Raw genomic sequence first — 18,629 nt, 5'->3', positions numbered from 1 at the left:
GTTCTTTGTTTTGACTAAAAACAAGAGGGTATTTGCTTGATTGTGTACTTGTAAAATGATAACTCTTGATTAAGGAAGGGTATTGGAATGTAATCAATAGTTAGTTAGTTTGGTTAAGAAGTTTCTATTTTTAGTTTGGTAGTTATAGTTAGTTAGCCATATATAGAAACTTGTATAAGTATGATTGATGCCTTGCTAATCAAGTAACCATTCATTGAGAAACTCTCAACTCCTCACTTTACTCTTCTTCTCCTTCTATTTTCGTTAACATACCTGCAATAATTTTTTTCTCTTCTAATTTAGTGAAAAAGTGAAGAGATTATGATTTTATATGAAATGTCAAAAATGTCTATCAATTTTTCCTTCCTCTATATTCAAAAAAGTGAGAGACTCAATGTTTTCTTTGATTTACCTACAAGAATGTTTGTATTCATTGTTCTAATTTGCATCATAGATCGATGAACTAGACTCTTTACTCACATGCATTCAAGCATTGATGGAGTGACCCTTGCTTTTTGGACATTATACTCGTTAATCCATATAATAGATATTACAAAGTTTTATATTGGTTATCGTGTTGGAGAAATTTCTCCATCCGAAATCTATAGATTAAACACGGAAGTCCTTATGACTATGGCTTTGTTCTCATAACCTAATGTTTATGCCCATACATAAACCCAAATGGAACAAACATGGTCCAGACCGAAGAAACCTCAAATGAGTTCATGGTGAAGAAGAAGAACATACATTGTTGAGCCATTTCCGGAATCTCAAAGATATGAGGGTGAGATGATCTTCCAGATGTTAGAGCACCTTACGGTTTTCCTTATGCTTCTCTAGAGGGGAATGAGAAAGCTCTCTTGAGTTTTTCTTGATGGTGTGTTGTGTTAGAGTATGAGCCTTATGGTTGCCTTATGCCTTATATGCCCAAATGGATGAGTTGATAGTGTTATATCCTTATTGGATAACACTACTCTCATCCTACCTTATTCTCCTCAACTTTACACCTGAATACATGTTGTTGTACAAATTGGGACCATAACCCATAAAAGTAACCCTGTAGTGGTTACTACTTTAGTTGCAATAATTCTCTGATTCAGTCCCTTCATCAAATCAGAAATTGCCCGAATGTATCTATACTTATAATTATTTCATGACACATATATCCTTAGCCACCAAATTAATTACTAAAGATCATTTAATATTTTGACTAATTACATAATGATCATAACACAATTATAAAATTATATTTATGACCCATAAATTGTCAGAAATTTCAATATATCGACATCCCAACACAACCTTCATCTCTAAGGACCAAGATGTATAAATTAGCTTCAAATAGATATACACAAATTTAAAAGCCAAGGAATCCTATAAAACAAACATAATATAACTCACTTTCAAACAGTTTCCCTAGTACAAATGGTGACCAATGCATAAAAACAACAATAATGAAGAAAAAAGTGGTCCTTCTCCAAGGTACTAGATAAGGGAATGCAATAAGGACAAGAACCCAGGTGAGTAAAGATGAGCTAGCTGGCCATCTTTGTTTCACTTCAGTTGGCTCAGACACTAAATATGCAAAGTGGGAACACATTAACACAAGAGGGCCAAAAAACCAAACCAAAAAGATCCAACAACATGCAATAGTGGGAATTCGAATATTAAAGTCATACATATACGCCAAAACTTGTTCAATCAATTTCTCACACCGTATCTTCTTTTTCAATTTACTTTCAATAATGCACATCCACGTTTTGATTTAGCATGCATGGAATCACGCCCCACACACCATAAACTCTTCCCTTCTTCTCCACGATAAGGACTATCATCTAATGTTGTAGTTCAAAAAACAACGAGAAATTCTGAGAGAGAAACGTGATGGGGGCTCCACTTTTATTTGTAAAAACATTTGATAGATTTGTGTAAAGTTCTGCTAGATTATTATAATGTATATATAAAAAATGTTTAATTCTTATAAGTGATATTTACTGAGAGATGCAATCATATACTTTAAAAAAATATTAATTCCTTACCAAAAGTTGAAAAGATACTTACAAAAAAAAAAAAAAACTTACGTTACATCTCATAATTACCTTTGCTTTGTAGCTACCTGGCAGGAAAAAAAATTGTCGACACACACGACAAGATACTTAAACCATGCATTGATTTGAGTGTTTTTTCTTTTTCTTATTTCTGTCTGGTTTTATGTCTTAAACGTGATTGGATAATATGGAGGAAACAATTTTTTATTTCTTCAAATATTTTTTACCAATTATTAACTGCAAGAGCCGCCATAAAAGGTAAGTTAAAAGCTTTCAACTTGTAATAGTGTATTCAGTTATTCTTTTTGGGTTTCGCGAATAAGTTGATTAAATTAAAATATCTTGCACACAAGATATATATAGAATTATTTTAAGTATGATGTTTTGGGGTTTGATTAAAACAAAATTACTATTTTGGACACTTATCTTAAATATTTTTTATAGCTCTTGTGTGGTTCAAGTTGGTCTCCTTAGTTGAAAATCGATAACACCTGGCAACTTGAACATCCCTTTGCTTCTACCCCATTGATTTGTAGCATCATGTCATCTTCAACCTCACTTTTTAAAACAAATTAGGGTTCTAATTTAAAAAAGTATGGCATTTCATGTTGAGATCTCTAAGTACATGACACATTTCGATTGGCAGTGAATAAGGGAAGAGCATACATGGAGAAAACGGTGTACCTTGATTGCCATTGAAGTATGCAAGTTGTAGGAAGTGGATCTTTCATTGAAAAAATGGAGAAGGTAATGAGGAAGAAGAAGGGAGATAAAACTAACGATGGTATTGAAAACTATACCTACTACCAATATGCTAACAATTTTCAACTTAAGAGACCAATTTGACTAAATATATGGGACAAATTTGAAGGGGGGAAAATAATATATGATACCAAAACATATTTCCAATTTTTACATGTTTTTTTGTGGTCTGATTGGACAAAGTTAGGGACTCAACAATAAAGACCATGTGACATATAAGTAAAGAAAATATTAACTAGCACAACGCATACTTTATGGAAAAACTTGATTAGGATGTAATATAAACCATATGACCCATAAGTAAAGAAAAAATTAACTAGCACAAACATAATATGCGGAAACAAAACTTCAAAATGTGAACTGACTTGTGAAATAAATAAATAAATACTACTAGTTTTATTTTTACCTTTCAATAAATATACAACTAATACAAATAAATTTTTTTAAAACGAGGGGATCATAACTTTTTATACAGTAAGTTAAAAAATGTTAGCATAACCATGGTATACATGGGTCGTTCCCTACCCTTGCCCAAGTCTTTCTATTTGTTTGGCTTATTTAGACTAACTTATTGAGTTAACCTATTTTATAAACTCTAATATTTATTCGATATTTTAAAAAGATATCCTATTTAATATTCAATAAAAAGTATGAATGCTTAAATACAATAATATTTCTTTTTTCAATTCTACTTTATATCCTTATCCTCAACCAAATGTTAAGAAAACCTTGATAATTAACTAGCAAATGGTATGAAAGGAAACTAAAAAGAGCCATTGAAATCTTGGATTGGATGGTTGAGAGGCACTTTAGACTTTGTTTGGTTGAAGAGTAAAAAATGAGAGAAGTGAGTAAGAGATAGGTGATAAAGAAATAATGTGAGAAATAGAGTAGATTTTTATATTGTTTGGTATGGGAGGAAGAGAAAAGAAAGAGAAGAAAAAATGTAGATACAAATTTTTGAATGACAAAATTATCCATAGAATAAAAAGAATATGAAAGAAGTTAAAAGAGAATAGTTAAAGAATTTGTTTTTGTTATTTCAAACTCTCACACTTTCTCCTCACATGGAGAGAAAGAGTTTTGGGGTACTATGTACTTTTTATTTATCTCCTCTCTTACCATTTTGTCAACCAAATTAGGGAAAAAATCATTTTCTCTATAACATCTCTCCCTTCAACATGTTTCTTATCTTTTTCAACTCAACCAAATAAAGACTAAATAATGAAAACAATTATTTACTAGATTAAAATGGAATCAGCCTCTTTAAGCTATCATTTTGGATAGAAAATTCTTATGTAACAAAAATCCAAGGGAAGCAGAGTGAGGAATATAATCTTTGGTCTCATGTACATACCTAACAAAACGTAGGTGTGCTAGCTAGTACTTTTTAGTTTTAGACCTTTCACTATTTCTACCCTCATGTTGGCAACCAATAATAGGAGAAAATATATTCACTTTCCCAAAGAAAATCATATATTTACATCTAAACTAATTATATTTCGCTAAATAATATAAAAATATTACTTTTTGTTTTATAGAAATTTTCTTTTTATTTAAGTAATACTTTTTTATCGGCAATAATTATTAGTATTTTTATTATAGATAAGACTCGAATCCAACTCATACTTCCATCAAACCACAAACTCATTTTTTGTTATTGGTAAGACTCGAAGTCACAACTTCACACTTTTTAACTTGTTGAAACAGGAAAAAAAAGGAGACATGAATGAAAACAACCTATCTATGATCATAAATGGAGACCCCCATATGTGGTCCTCTCCCATTTTGTCACATTCTATATACTTGCCCTTCTTGTTTTTTTCTATTTATATCATAGTTTTCTTCTCCTTGACTTCTTCATAGCTATCTACCCTTCCTCCAATCTCTTTCTCTCTTGGTTCTTCTTTCCCGGAACTAATGGAAGGAAACTGGGTTGAGGGAAAGAGAATCTTGGAGTATGAGGATGAAGAAGAGGAAGAGGAAGTGGTGAGTGATATAATGAGTTATGGAGAAGAAAGAATGAATAAGAAGAGGGTGGTGAGCATAGATCTATATAGCAGCAAAAAAGGGTCAAAAGCTGGAGGATCAGTGCCACCTTCTTGTCAAGTGGATAGTTGCAAAACTGATCTAAGTGAAGCTAAGAATTATCACAGAAGGCACAAGGTTTGTGAGTTCCATGCCAAAGCTCCTTCTGTGCTCATAGCAGATCAGCACCAAAGGTTTTGCCAGCAATGTAGCAGGTTAAGAAACCCTAATCTATTTTAAATAATCATTTCTTGTGTCTCAATTAGTTATAAACAGATATCACTTGTCTTCGAGATTGTTTCATTCTTTGCCTTTGATCAATCATATATTGTCACCTAAATAAAAATAAAACTTTTAAAAATAAAATATAACATTTTTGTATTAACTATTAAAATCTGATTTGTTCGGGATAGGTAATAGACACTTTGAAAACGGATTCCCTTAGTTATAGAGATTGGCATGTTTTTTTATTGAAGTTTGGCCTTTTAAATTGTGGCTTACAAATGTATTTGAGTTCGCGGTTTCATAATTTTAGTTCTCTTTAGTTAGATTCGCAGTTATAGTTGCAGGATCTATAATTATAATTGAGTTCACTATGTTATAATTTTGATTGTCTCAAGTTACAATCGCATTAAAATCATGATTATGGTTGCATGGACAATATTTTTATAGTTGTGGTAAACAAAATTTAAATGCAATGGTGATCACAATTTAAAATCTAAGTGAAATTTAATTTTAGTTGTAGAATAGCTTAGGGAACATGTCTTCATTATAAATGTGTTAATTATATGTGCTTGTCTTTTTCAACCAGCCCTAAGGTGTAATATGACAATCCATAAACTGAATGTCATTTACCAAAACGCCATTTACATTGATCACCATCACTTGGTCCTGGAGTAATGATTTTAAGAATTTTTTTTTATTTGAATATCAAATTTTAGACATTATATATTATAACGTGTATATTTATATCTATTTTTACTTATTTTGTTTTCTTTTTCACATATTTCAATAAAAAGGACAATTTAATGGTGTTCTTGTTTTATAGTGCAAAAAACATTACTCTGATTTACATGAAGTTGACAACATAAAATGTATTTATTTTATTCTTTCATTTTTTTAATCAGACAATCTCCATCGAGATGGTAAATCAGGAGTGAATTTCAAACAATCCTCTCTCTTTAAGTATGATGCATGATTTAGGACAATGGACACTCATAATAAAGGACATTATCTTTTTCTTTCAATTCATTATTTTAGGTTTACTTAAAAGTTTTCGTTCCTGGAAAATTGTGCACTTTGTTTAAGTTCTAATCCAATTATTTTTCATTTTTAGTCCCTAAAATTTTAAAGCATTTGGTGATAGTGTCCTTCTCCTATATATGTTAAATAATAATGTGTTTGTATCACTATTGTCTACATCAACAATTAGTAAGACACATGACTATGACATTGACACATCGTTGCCTAGCTAACTTCATTGCCAAACTTACAGTAGGGACTAAAACCAAATATTTTAAAATTTTAAGGACCAAAAGCAAAAAAATAATTCCATGGGAACTTATTCAAGCCTTCATTTTATTCCTTATATAGAGCTAAGTTGGTACTTTTATGTCAATAATCAGCTATATCTAACATGCTGTATTAGAAATAACTTTTTGGGATTAAAACGTGAAACTATATAGTCCCTGAAAATATTTTTAACATGATATATGGTCAAGAATGATTTCTTATACGGGTTGAAGTTGATGAATGGGAAACTTATGAATGATTTGTGTTATGACTTGAGTCCAATAATCATATACATTTATAACTAATAATAGGCCAAAATTAAGAAACAATAAGTAGATTGAATATCATATCTTTAATTCAAAATCATTAGATAATAGTTTAATGAGTTTTGTTAGTTATAAAATCTTTCAGTAATCACATCAATCTTATCTAATGTGAGATTTATGTTTGTCATCCACACTTGAATATATTAAATTATTATTCAAATTTAATACCATTGATAGGACTTACAAATACGGAGTTCCAACTACTGTAAGGTCACATTACCCGAAGACCATGACAATAGTGAAGAGTCACAAATAGGTTTAGGAGTTCACTCACTTATATATTTTGTATTCATTTCGTTCTTGATGTGGATTTATTAATTCACTTATTCCTAAGAATTTTTTATTATCTAATTCTTCAAGTCTTTCTCCTCAAGTCAAAAATGTACATTTAAAATGGTTTAGCATAGGCTTTGTTTTGCAAAACTGAAAGCTAATTATGAGATTGCAGTTGAAGGTTGTGGGATTGTCTCTGAATGCTAATTGCTCACTGGTAGCTAGTTAATAAAATGAGAATTGTACAACTAACAAAGAATTTGTTATACGACTTAAAAAATAAGTAATATAATATTAGTTTTTCAGATTGTCATTTGGTGGAAAATTTAAAGACCAAAAAGATAAAAACATATATAGGCATCTCCATATTGGAAAGCTACTTAAAGCCAAGTAGTTTTCTTAAAAGTTAACCTTCAAAAGTTATAATCTTCCTTTATTTGTTACACTAAATAGCTTTACAAGATTTTTGGCTAACACAAAAAGTTATAATATAGGAAATAAGTTATAAGATATTATTACCAAACAGGCTTAAAATCAGCTTAATATATCATATATCGGATATGGAACAAAATTTAGTGTAGGTCTAGGAAATTTCCCATGGCAACTAGTTTTGTTATGGAATTAATTTTGTTTTTGCAGGTTCCATGAGCTATCAGAATTTGATGAGTCAAAAAGGAGTTGCAGAAGGCGTTTGGCTGGACATAATGAGAGGCGTCGCAAAAATGCAGCTGATTATAATGGAGAAGGATTTCATTGATGAGATGCTACAAAAATGAATAATGAGACAACAAGCACATGATTAGAATAAACTATTCCATCGATCCTTCATATTCGAAATATTCAGGATGCTCTCTCTCTTCTGTCAATTTATTATTAGCTCTATATACATATGTTTGTTTTTTCCCATTCTTATTTCTTAATAAGTGAGGACAGACTAATAAATTATGTCCTATGATATGATTATCAGCAATCCTAAGTGGAACTCTAGTAATATTGTTTTCTATATATGTGTAATCCAGGATTATTTACTTGTGGGCACACTATATGTTATAAAGTGTAAAAGGTGAAGGGTAATAGCATGTGTATCACAATTTGTATCAATAGCAACTGTAGTACATGGATTGTCACATACGAGAAATAAAGAAAGGTATCCCTTCATTATTAATACATTTAGGTATTAAACCCAATTTAAGATAGTCCATTTTAAGCTAAATGATAAATAGATCAGCAGCACTCAAGTGTAGGTTTTTTTTTTTGTTACATTAAGATTCTATTTGCTTATAAGCTAAAGGTATATCCCTATATATTATAAACAAGTATTACTCATACCAACCAATAGCCTATTATGTAACTTTCAAAATATTGACAGTTACTCAAACATGCATAATTGCTAACTAGACAAAGGTCTATAAGCATAATTCAAACATGCATAATTGCTAACCATAAGCTAAAGGTCTATCCCTATATATTATAAGCTTAGGATTCATTTCTAACTAGACCGCTTCACTTAACAACCTCTAAAAATTTACATTTATTCCGTAACTCAAACATGCATAATTGCTACATCTTCATGAGGGGGCACAACTGGACTTGTAACTCTTCATGAAAGTATAAAGCTACATGCATGCTACATTGCTACGAAATTTAAGATACATACTGACAACAATGACACGTTGATAATAGTATCATGTTAAGCAGAAATAATAAACCATTTTTTTTACACCCACTCTTCATCTAGCAAAACTTGTCATGGACACACATAAGAGAGAAAGACGTGTATAGAAATATATATATATAGAGATAACTAATAAAATAACAATTTCACCTTTGAAAGCTTTTTCACTATATCCAAGGTGCTTTTTCACTATATCACACTACCTTGGCAATATCCAACAATATGCAGCCTCTTTAAGAATGAAGGGGGTCAAATGGTAGATGTGAAATGAGCAAGTTACCTAATTGGTGAATCAATGTTCCAATTATGTTAGATCATATTTGATCATCAATTATTATCTATCAATTTTAACATAGTTCACTAGATTTCTCAAGAATTACCCCAAAACTCAATTATGCCTATAGGCTTACATCCTCTTTTACAAAGAGGACAATAGAAAGTATATGTATATATATACACACACTTGAAGACGGCAAATCAGAATCCAACAGAATTAAAAAGTGATTCAATTTCCAGCAAATTTCTATATATATAGCTTTTCAACCCACAAACAATTTGGTCATAAATCAATGGAAACCCTGCAACCGAATAAGCTCACTTTCCATGCTGAAACTGGTAGCTTTTCACTAGACTAGCTCTCATTTAGTAGCCTTATTTCTATTGAACACCAACGACCAAATTTCCCTTCTCTCCACCATGCTAAACACTACCAGGTAAGCAAGCAAGACCCAGAATTTGAATTTATCAGCACTAAAGCAAATTTAAATTCTGCTGTCAATCCAATCAAGATCACACCTGCTGATCTGCTTATTTCCAATGGTCAGCTTAAACCACAAGCACTTACATGTCAAACAACTAATCAGCCATTGAAACCTAGTTCCTTAAGCCTGACACTAGCAACTCCTAACAGTCATAAGGTGTCACGTGGGAAAACAGGCGGCGCCATGAAATATCATGAAAAACTTGACAAAGCAAGCAAACATACAAACATGGAAAGCATGGTGAAAGGGGCACACTTTGGCCAGAAAATGAGGTGTTCTCTATGCAGAAATTCCAGAGCCATTACGCTAAGCACTGTTAAAGCACAAACTGCTCCACGACAATGAGAAAACATCAAAATATATTGACACGATTTATTCTCTGTGCAATTTGCTCTTGCAAAACCAGAAATGTCACAGGAATCTAGCTTTTCCTAGTCAAGTAGTGCCTTGAGAAGAATACAAATGTTACACTTCTTTTCAATGTTAGTTACAGCAATAATATCATCAAAATAATAAACTGCTAGAGCATACTCTACTATTGACTTAACTTGTTGTTGATATCTTACATGCTTTCTTTTTTTGCCTCAGTTCGAGATCTCAGTAAGTTCCAATACAAATTTAAGATGCATGTATTTTGCATCTTAGGTATTGCTGAAAAAAGCTCCAGTGCTTGTGTGCTGAGTCTTTTCCTATACGGTCTAGGTGTTTTTTCCTTTACAAAAATATATGGACACAGAAATCATATTGATAGCCAAGTTGAACTTGACTACACAACTGCTTAAGCTTACTACAGTGCTACGCCACGCATGTTTGGATTTAAGATGGCTAGGTATAAAATACCGAAATATTTAATATTTCTATGTTGTATAATATGTTATATGCTTAAATTAGGCATGTGTGGACAATATTTGTGAGCCTAGGCTAAGCGCACCCACATTTCATGTTCTGAGTTCTGTCTTGAAATGGAATCTCCAAATTTGTTCTTAGAGATCGATTGGATGTGACTAGGAGGATGCCCTATAATCCTATTTTACACCCTGCTTATAGCAGTTCTGTGTTTTTTAAGTCATTTTGCCTCCCAAACCTGAATCAAAAAAGACTATTACAATGAGCAACCTTCACACACAGTTCGAAAAACACTCAGCTGTAAAAACAAAACCTCTATACCTTCCTTCTCTGCGAGTCTCCAGCTAAACACTACGATTTTCCCTTCACAGTTTACACTTTTTTCCTCTGTTTTGCATTCTTCTTCTGCAACTGAGAGCCTCACCAGCTGCATTCTTCTTCTACACCTGAGTAGCACTCTTCTGTTCCTCAGCTCTGCATTCTTCTTTGAAACTGAGACACTGCGACCTTCACCCTTCTTCTAACCCAGAGGTCATGGGTTCAAATCTTGAAAACAATTTCTTCACTTGTAAGGATAAGACAGTAAGACTACACACATTTACCCTTCCCATACCTCATCAGGTCAGAGCCTTGTGCATTGGGCTGCCCTTTATGTATATAATATAATTACCTAAATTGTTTCCCTAATCTTCGCTATAGTGGTCATCCCACTATCCCTTTGATAATGCAATGACAACAATTTGTTTATTGAACCAAGTCTTGAAAGGAAATGATATATACATGGGCATTGGTGTAAATTTAAAAGGATGAAGCAAAATACAACATGATATATTCATCTTGCAACAGTTTTGCTAAATATTCTCCACATTCAATAACAAGCATAACAAGAAACCTGGACAAAACGGAGAAAAATAAAAATGCTAAGATTAACAATTGAGACATTAAGAAAAGCTTCACAACATATGTCAACTTCTATGTTCTATCACCCTAGTGGCCTATTTTCCTCCACCTTTGCTGTTATTCTGAACAGTGAAACTAAATCTTGGTTTAAGGGTCAGAGAGATCTGAGGCAAGGAGATCCTTTATCTGTGTTCCTCTTTTTCTTGTGGTCGATGTGCTTAGTAGTTCAGTCTTTAGAGTTGTTAAGAACAAATTGGTTAAGGGATTAAGTTGATTTACAAGGGATTTCAAATTAACGATTACACAATGTTTTTCTTGGAACCAGATGTTGACTCTTTAATTAATATTTTGTCTATTCAGATCTTTTTGCAGGACATTTATGGTCTTAAGATTAACTTGTCTAAAAGAAGTTTAGGGAGTGTGAATGTAAAATAGTTTTTAAATGCTTTTGCATTTCTAGTAAGATGTCAAATTCTTCAGTGCCTATTGACCTATTCTGGCATCCCTTTGCAAGATAATCCTTGTGCTTTGTACTTTTGGGGTCTGGTATAAGATCTCAAAGTGGTTAGATTGTTGGAAGGGAGAGTTTTTCTCTTTGGGTGGCAGATTACTCTTATCCAGTCTTTGCTTATAGTTAGCATCCCTTTGTATTTTCTCTCACTTTCATGTATTCATGTAGCTGAAGCTGAAGCTAAGAAGATAAAGTTATGTGGAATATGCCCCTCTTTTTTATCCTTTTCGGAGGCTTTTTCAACCATCTTTGCATAATGCCTCTGTTAACCAGTATCATTCCTTGGACCACCCGTCTTGGAAACTTCACTTCTTCAAAACGTGCATGATAGATAGGTTAATGAGCTTGAGTCTCATTGGTTTTAACCCATTTTCTGCTCATGAGTCAAGAAAATTGATCCTTCAAACAATACAAATAGTTCTCTTGGATAAACCCATTTGAAAATCCAAAGATCCCTCTAAGGTTAAAACTTTTTGTCTAGATTATTGTTCTTAATATGTTTAACACTAACAACATGCCCCAAAAGCACAGACCTTCGTTGTTTCATGTATCATGTGTGGCTGAGGTTTAGAAATCAGGCCTAACTTTTTTCTTCATCATTCTGCCACGAGATATCTTTGTAGCATAGATTGTACCATTTCTTCAAAGAATTTTGGGTCCACCCTGGAGCTGCACTCTTTCCTAGTTACTAGATTTCGAGGATTTGGTAATTGTAAAGATGCCAAAAAACTGGCAATATTTGGTTTTTGATATTATTTGGTGTATATGGTTGGAACTTGGAAAGAACCATAAAATCTTTCTTGACACTTTCTTGTCTGTAGAATTTGTTTGGGAGAGGGTTACTCTTTTGCCATCCCTTTGGTGGTTTACCCATGTATTTTTTTAGGTTTCTAGGGTAGAGATGCAAAGGGGTTGTCATACTTTGCTGCAAAGCTCTTCAAGTTTTTGTTCCTCTATCTTTTCGTTCTTTGTGAGGATGTTTTATTTTCTTATTTTTACTATTCTCTTCTCGTCTAATGACACTTCTTTTATTATAAAAATAAAATTAATTTACAAAATTTCAGGCAGGTGAAAACAAATACAGGATGAACCCTACAAGTCTTTCCAAGCTGCTGCCATTATTTTCATGTGCAAGAGAATTAAAACAGATATTACCATACACCTAAAGATGATTATGCAAGTGTGGTTGATATATCATCTAATGAAAATAAACTATCCTTATAAACCAGGTAACTCATGCAGGTTTACTCTAGAATGGAACAAGCAAGAAAGCACAGATAAAACATGACACAAACATCTTGAAACAAAATTAAAATATTCCAAAATAACCTTGTCTGTCAAACAGACAGTCACTCGGGTGAAAGTTTTCATGAATTGGGTCAGCCAAACTGCTCAAAATCTGTACAACAAAGGTGTTGGGGCTAGCATATCAAGACTTGCTATATTTATTGACATATCCCTGCAAAAAAAATATCTCTTAAATGGAGGACAAACCACAAGGCAAAACAACAATTTCCATGCACTTCCAATAATTCATCACAATCATTTCAATAATAAAAAAAGGACACTTACATCGACCAGCTTTGCAATTTTCATTCGACATGAAGAAACATAATGTTTTGCAGTATCTATGGTGGTTGGAATCTGGTGCGGCTCTAAAGTGCTAATAACCTTGTCAACGGATTTTTTAACTATTACAATATGTGCATCCTTACTGAGATGACCCTCATGCCAATATGGTTTTAACAAATCTTTGACATGATCAACGAGTACTGCGTGGAAATTTTTTAGAGCCTTCGATTCTTTCTGCAAACTTCCATCCAGCACAGAGTCAACATCCATTTCACTAATTTTCTTATCTCTGTCTACTCTCCTCTTCTTGTGCCCTGATCCTTCGCCATGATGTCTAGTATCACGCCCAGTCCGTTCTTTCTCCATTGTCGTAAAATCTTCGACATCAATGGTATATTGTTCCATGCCTATTTTACTGTTTTGGTAATTTTCATCAGTCCCTGATGTTATCTCTGCTTCAGTCACAAGGCAATCTTTTTCATGAGGAACAGATCTTTTGCTTAACTCATTTTCATTAATTCTAATATGAGAAGATACAGAACTTTTGGCATCATTAACATCAGACTTGTGTTTCCCAACTACAGCAGAATCACCATATGTCTGCACCTGTGGTGGAGCCTCGACAGATGGTCTGTGAATTAAAAGGGAAGCTTTCAAAGATCCATCTCCTATATTAGGTATCTCAATGCTATCACGAAGCGGGTCATACAGATCTCCAGGGGATGATCCACTCATAGAAGTAATAAAAAAGGATGGTTGAAATGGTACAGAAGGTTCCCAATCATAAGAGTCGACTTTCGATTTATATCCAGAGGAATGTGGTGGACCCCTGGATGAAGAACTACCTAGAGGCAAATCTTCCTGTCCTGAAACAGAGAAAGTGGACCTAGGTGCATGATAGTCTCTGTCACTGTATGATGAGCTAAAAGGCAGTGAAATTCCTGACCGGTGGGACAGTGACATGCTTGTAGCTGGAAATTGAGCAGCCAGGCTTGAATTAGGTGAATGACTCAAAATAGCGGAAGTATATCCATTGTACATATGTTGGTTTTGAGCAGTTGCCATTCCCTCTGAACGGGTTGAATAGGAAGAGTGATTTGTGTTGAAATAGTTGCTTGATGCATTAAATGCAAATCTACTCTCTTGAAGCAAGTTGTCCCTCAAAGGAAATTTCTGTTTTTCTTGAGATGGATGCCAAGTTGGGCTTGCTTCTTGTTCATTCTGCAGCACATTTTCAAAGGAAATTCAGAAGAATGCAAAAAATGCGCTTTTAAGTTCACCAGTAAATAGAATTGGATTACTAACCGTCCTTGATCTCTCAACATTGCCCCTAACACCTGTTACAGGAGAATATATTTGTTAGAAATATGTTTAAAGAGCATATTCCTGAACAGCTTGACTATAAAAGGCATACGATATACCTTCTTTCAATTCCAATTCTCTCGTCTGATTTGCAGTAATTGAGTCTCCATCAGTCTCCTGGTCGGTATTATTCACAGGATCTTTTATATGAAGAAACCTACAAGAACTACCTCTGATGCACCATCCTTTAGCAAAAAAATCACATACGTGTCTGAGGCGTTTGTTTCCATCTTTCATCTCAGCATTGGGAGACCCACTTCTAGTCCTCCTGTCAGGAGCAGTTAATAAGTAAAGCCTGATAGTTAGAATTGAAATCTGAACTGATTTAAATACATTCTTAAAGGACAAGAAGCTACTGCGGAAAGAGACAGCACACTGTAAATTAAATTGGTCACATCATAAGATAATGTAAGAGGCATTCTGAATCTGAACTACAATGACCAGACCTTGGTGTCTTTTCCTTCACACTGTCACTAGTCTCCATCTCCGACAACATGACTTCGTTCTTTGACTTCTGCCCACCAACAGCATCCTTGACAAAGTCATCTCTCTCTGGGAGGCCAATAGCCACATCTTTTCCAGTATTGTTGGATGACTTGGTAGCCCTAGCATCCATATCCTCAACCCCACATAATTCAGCTTCATTATTGCAACTTAGTTCATTGCAACTGACAAAGGTTTTACTCTGTGGAAGGGATCCAGCATTTTCAGTATCAACATTCAGTCCTTGACTGTTGCCACCTTCGACAATAGTGGCGTTTTCTCTTGACTTTGGATTACTTGAAATTTCATGTTTTGAATGAAACTCCTCCTTGTTCAATGTTAGTGTCTCACATGAAGGAACAGATGCTTCGAGTATGGCTTCATTCTTTTCCGATAAATGCATACTAGATGATGGCATTACTTCATTATTTTCTGCCATGGAAGAAACCGGCTTCAAGTTCCCATCTTGCCCCGGAGACTCCATATGTAGGCATGAATCTATAACAGAAGATGAAAGGTAAATCAAAAAGTTAAAGAGAAAGGAAATCATCTTTTTTTAAATCATTCCATAAAGACAGTAGACAGAAATGTATTACCACCCATGAGACAAGATATGAAAGATTGGACTGCATAATAAAACACTTGTCAAAAAGTAATGCCAATTCTATTGGTCAACAAGAAGAATTTAGAACATAACCAAGCAGAATATTTAACAACCTAAAGCTACATGACTTCATATAGTGTCTAAGACTGGGTCTTATAAAACAGAGGGCTGAGTCCGAAACATACTGAGGGGGAAAAGAAATGGCATGTTCTTAGCAAACTAAGCCAGTATAATGAAAAGGAGAGGTCAAAAGTTAGAGGCCCATGTGTTCAGTTGAGAATGAACTAGGTTTTTTTGGCTGATAAAAAGTAAAATTGACAAGTGAGAAACAAGTACATAAGAAGAGGATAAGGCATCTGCCCAAAAGAGAACGAGGGAAACTAATTAACTATGAAAAACTCACCAATCTCTCTCCATAACCAACAAAGAAACCCCTCCGAAATAGCCATTAGCATGGGAAACACAAATAAGTGCATTCCTTTCGCATATCGGTATCAGATGCATACACTTGGATACCTCACCGATGCGTATATGTGAAATATCCAATCTAACTTTTAAAAAAATATCCACAAATCATATATGGCTAGGACACTCTTCGATATGGCTTGGAACTTTCAACTCAACAAAGAATCTTCACTTTTCTCTAACAGTTCGGCATGTGACAGCACAAATCTTCTCTGCCTATCAATGCAATTAACCACTTGGACACTCAAGCACGAGCATGACTCTTCTTTACAGCTGTCTTCTTGATAAACCACGCATAGAAGTTGTCCTATTTAGAGAGATGGTGCTCGGCCAGGGGATCTGAAATTGATATTATTCCAGTTTTCAGGCACCAAATAAGATCATACATTGTGCACTTGCAAAGAGCCTTGCTCCCTGCCCCCCTCCTAAAATTAAACCTAAGTTGAAGTTCAATCATAGCTGAACAAACCTCAAATTAAACATACAGAAATGCAGATACAAGCACTCTTGCATATTGAAGTGAAAAAGTAGAATAAGCTTTAGGGCAATCAAGATAAGAGTATGGATATCAAGATCAAGTTACTAAATTGATTCCGGAAAATTAACTAATAAGTGGATAAAATTAGGAATGAAAATCAATCATGGTTGAATAAAGATCAAATAAAAAATACAGAAATGTATATACAAGCACACACGCATATCGAAGAGAAGATCGAAAATAAAGTTTAGGGGAATCAACAGAAGAAAAGAGAACAATACAGTGTCAAATCAGGTTAATAATGAAAATCAATCAAATAAATTAGAATTAACGAATTGAGGAACCTTTTCGATCGTTATCAGGTGCACGTGATTCATCTTGAACTGTCACTTTATCCTCCTCAACAACTTTTTCTTCCTCCTCCTCCTCTTCTTCTTCTTCCTCCTCCTCCTCTTCTTCTTCAACCTCTTCTTCAAATTCCTCTTCTTCTTCGACTTCCTCTTCTACTTCTACCTCTTCTTCCTCTTCTACCTCTACCTCTTCTTCCTCCTCTTCTTCTACCTCTTCTTCCTCCTCTTCCTCTTCCACCTCCTCTTCCTCTTCCACCTCTTCTTCCTCCTCCACCTCTTCAACCTCCTCTTCTTCATCTTCTACTTCTTCAACTTCTTCTACATCTTCTTCCTCAGGATCATCTTCTTCATCAGGATCATCTTCTTCCAATGATGGATCGTTATCGCTATCATCGGCGATTGGAGAATCAGAGAGAGGCATTGGAGTTTGAAGTGAATTGAAATTGATAAAAGGAGAAAAGAAAGTGTGGGGATTTCAGTCACATTCACGCAGAGAGCATTCCAACATGGAAATTCACATTCATACCCCAGACTACTCCTTCGTCCAACCCAACTAGTCTCAGCCCATTAGCCCATTATGATTTTGGGCCTCCACTACTGTTTTAGCCGGATATGATTTTGCGAGTTAGGTTTTGGAAAGTAAAAAAAGAAATAAAAGACTTGCTAATATATTCAGGTTTTAGAATTGAATTTTGTAGAGGAAAGAATGGAAAGGAAATTTATGGGAGTCATGAAATACACTTGTAAGATGATCTTAATTCTTTTATTTCTCTTCTTTCGTCTCCAAAATTCAACTCTCAAACAAACTTTAGACAATATTTCGTGTACAAATACGTTAGAATGAAATTGAGTGTGGATGTTATATGTTTTTTGGCTTCACCTTTTAATTAAATTTGTTATGTACTCCTGTCTATAACTCATGTCAAACATAAAACAAAAACATCAACATTTTCCGCTATTATTATTATTTTGTGATACAAAAACTATAACAGATATACTCCGAGTTATATATATGTATATATTTCGATCAGATTTGTTCAAATGTTAGAAGAAAAGATGGAGGAGATTAATAAATGTGTATAAGAAGTTTTCGATGACCTTCGCAATATTGGAAAGGAATCTAAATGGAGCTATAAATGTTTTTGGCTCTCTCATATTCTCTATATAGTTGTTGAAACACATTTTTTGTGTTAAGGATAGAGCACAATGCGGAAGCACAGGATTGAATCAATTGAGAACAAAAGAGAAGCAAGTAAAGGATAAAGAAAATAACACACAAGATTTAACGTGGAAAAACCCCTCAGTGTGAGAGGAAAAAAACCACGGCCGATCAAGAGCAAAATTCCACTATGTAAAAAAGAAGAGTACAAGAAATCCTCTTATAATGATGAGGACAAATACCAATATTTTTTCTCACAAATACTCTCTCAAATGGAACAAGAATTCTCACCAAGAATGCACTCACAATATATGTGTAAATGAAAGAGATGTTGTGTGTTGTGAAGATGATTTTGAAGCTCTCTATATGTGTCCTTTTATAGGCAAGCAAAGTCTTGGTATCTTGGATATGAAGCATTGGATGCTTGGAAACAAAGCCATAAAAGTGACACAAAATGTCTTTAGAGAGAGCCATAAAATAGTCATAAAATTCTTTTAAGGCATAGTAATAAGAG

At 33.8% G+C, this 18,629-nt stretch overlaps 2 protein-coding genes across 3 annotated transcripts; one reads left to right on the top strand and one right to left on the bottom strand.

Moving 5' to 3' along the window:
- On the top strand, positions 4,649-7,956 carry LOC109334144 (squamosa promoter-binding-like protein 3). Its single transcript, XM_019569727.1, has 2 exons — positions 4,649-5,053; positions 7,589-7,956. The coding sequence occupies exons 1-2, from the start codon at positions 4,731-4,733 to the stop codon at positions 7,704-7,706; spliced, it is 441 nt and encodes a 146-aa protein (XP_019425272.1). The 5' UTR covers positions 4,649-4,730; the 3' UTR covers positions 7,707-7,956.
- On the bottom strand, positions 12,712-17,508 carry LOC109334316 (protein FRIGIDA-ESSENTIAL 1). 2 transcript variants are annotated; one of them, XM_019570017.1, is made up of 6 exons: positions 16,951-17,508; positions 15,023-15,557; positions 14,636-14,844; positions 14,520-14,551; positions 13,215-14,435; positions 12,712-13,101 (listed from the first exon to the last, which is right to left on the bottom strand). In XM_019570017.1, exons 1-6 carry the CDS (start codon positions 17,375-17,377, stop codon positions 13,072-13,074), a joined length of 2,454 nt encoding a protein of 817 aa, XP_019425562.1. In that variant the 5' UTR covers positions 17,378-17,508; the 3' UTR covers positions 12,712-13,071. The 2 variants fall into 2 exon arrangements, with proteins under 2 accessions (XP_019425562.1, XP_019425564.1); XM_019570019.1 differs by lacking the exon at positions 16,951-17,508 and adding an exon at positions 16,067-16,438.

Source organism: Lupinus angustifolius, chromosome LG19 (assembly GCF_001865875.1).
Source record: "Lupinus angustifolius cultivar Tanjil chromosome LG19, LupAngTanjil_v1.0, whole genome shotgun sequence".
NCBI classification, from domain to species: domain Eukaryota; kingdom Viridiplantae; phylum Streptophyta; class Magnoliopsida; order Fabales; family Fabaceae; genus Lupinus; species Lupinus angustifolius.
Note: the sequence above shows the minus strand (reverse complement) of the source record. Positions and strands in the feature narration are given on the sequence as shown.

Excerpts from the sequence above, each read along its gene's own strand:
- LOC109334144 (XM_019569727.1), top strand. The coding sequence starts at position 4,731 with ATGGAAGGAAACTGGGTTGAGGGAAAGAGAATCTTGGAGTATGAGGAT. Across the intron at positions 5,054-7,588 it reads TTTTGCCAGCAATGTAGCAG|GTTCCATGAGCTATCAGAAT; the intron begins GTTAAGAAACCC and ends TTGTTTTTGCAG.
- LOC109334316 (XM_019570017.1), bottom strand. The coding sequence starts at position 17,377 with ATGCCTCTCTCTGATTCTCCAATCGCCGATGATAGCGATAACGATCCA. Across the intron at positions 14,845-15,022 it reads GTGAAGGAAAAGACACCAAG|GAGGACTAGAAGTGGGTCTC; the intron begins GTCTGGTCATTG and ends TGCTCCTGACAG. Across the intron at positions 14,436-14,519 it reads ATGTTGAGAGATCAAGGACG|AATGAACAAGAAGCAAGCCC; the intron begins GTTAGTAATCCA and ends AATGTGCTGCAG.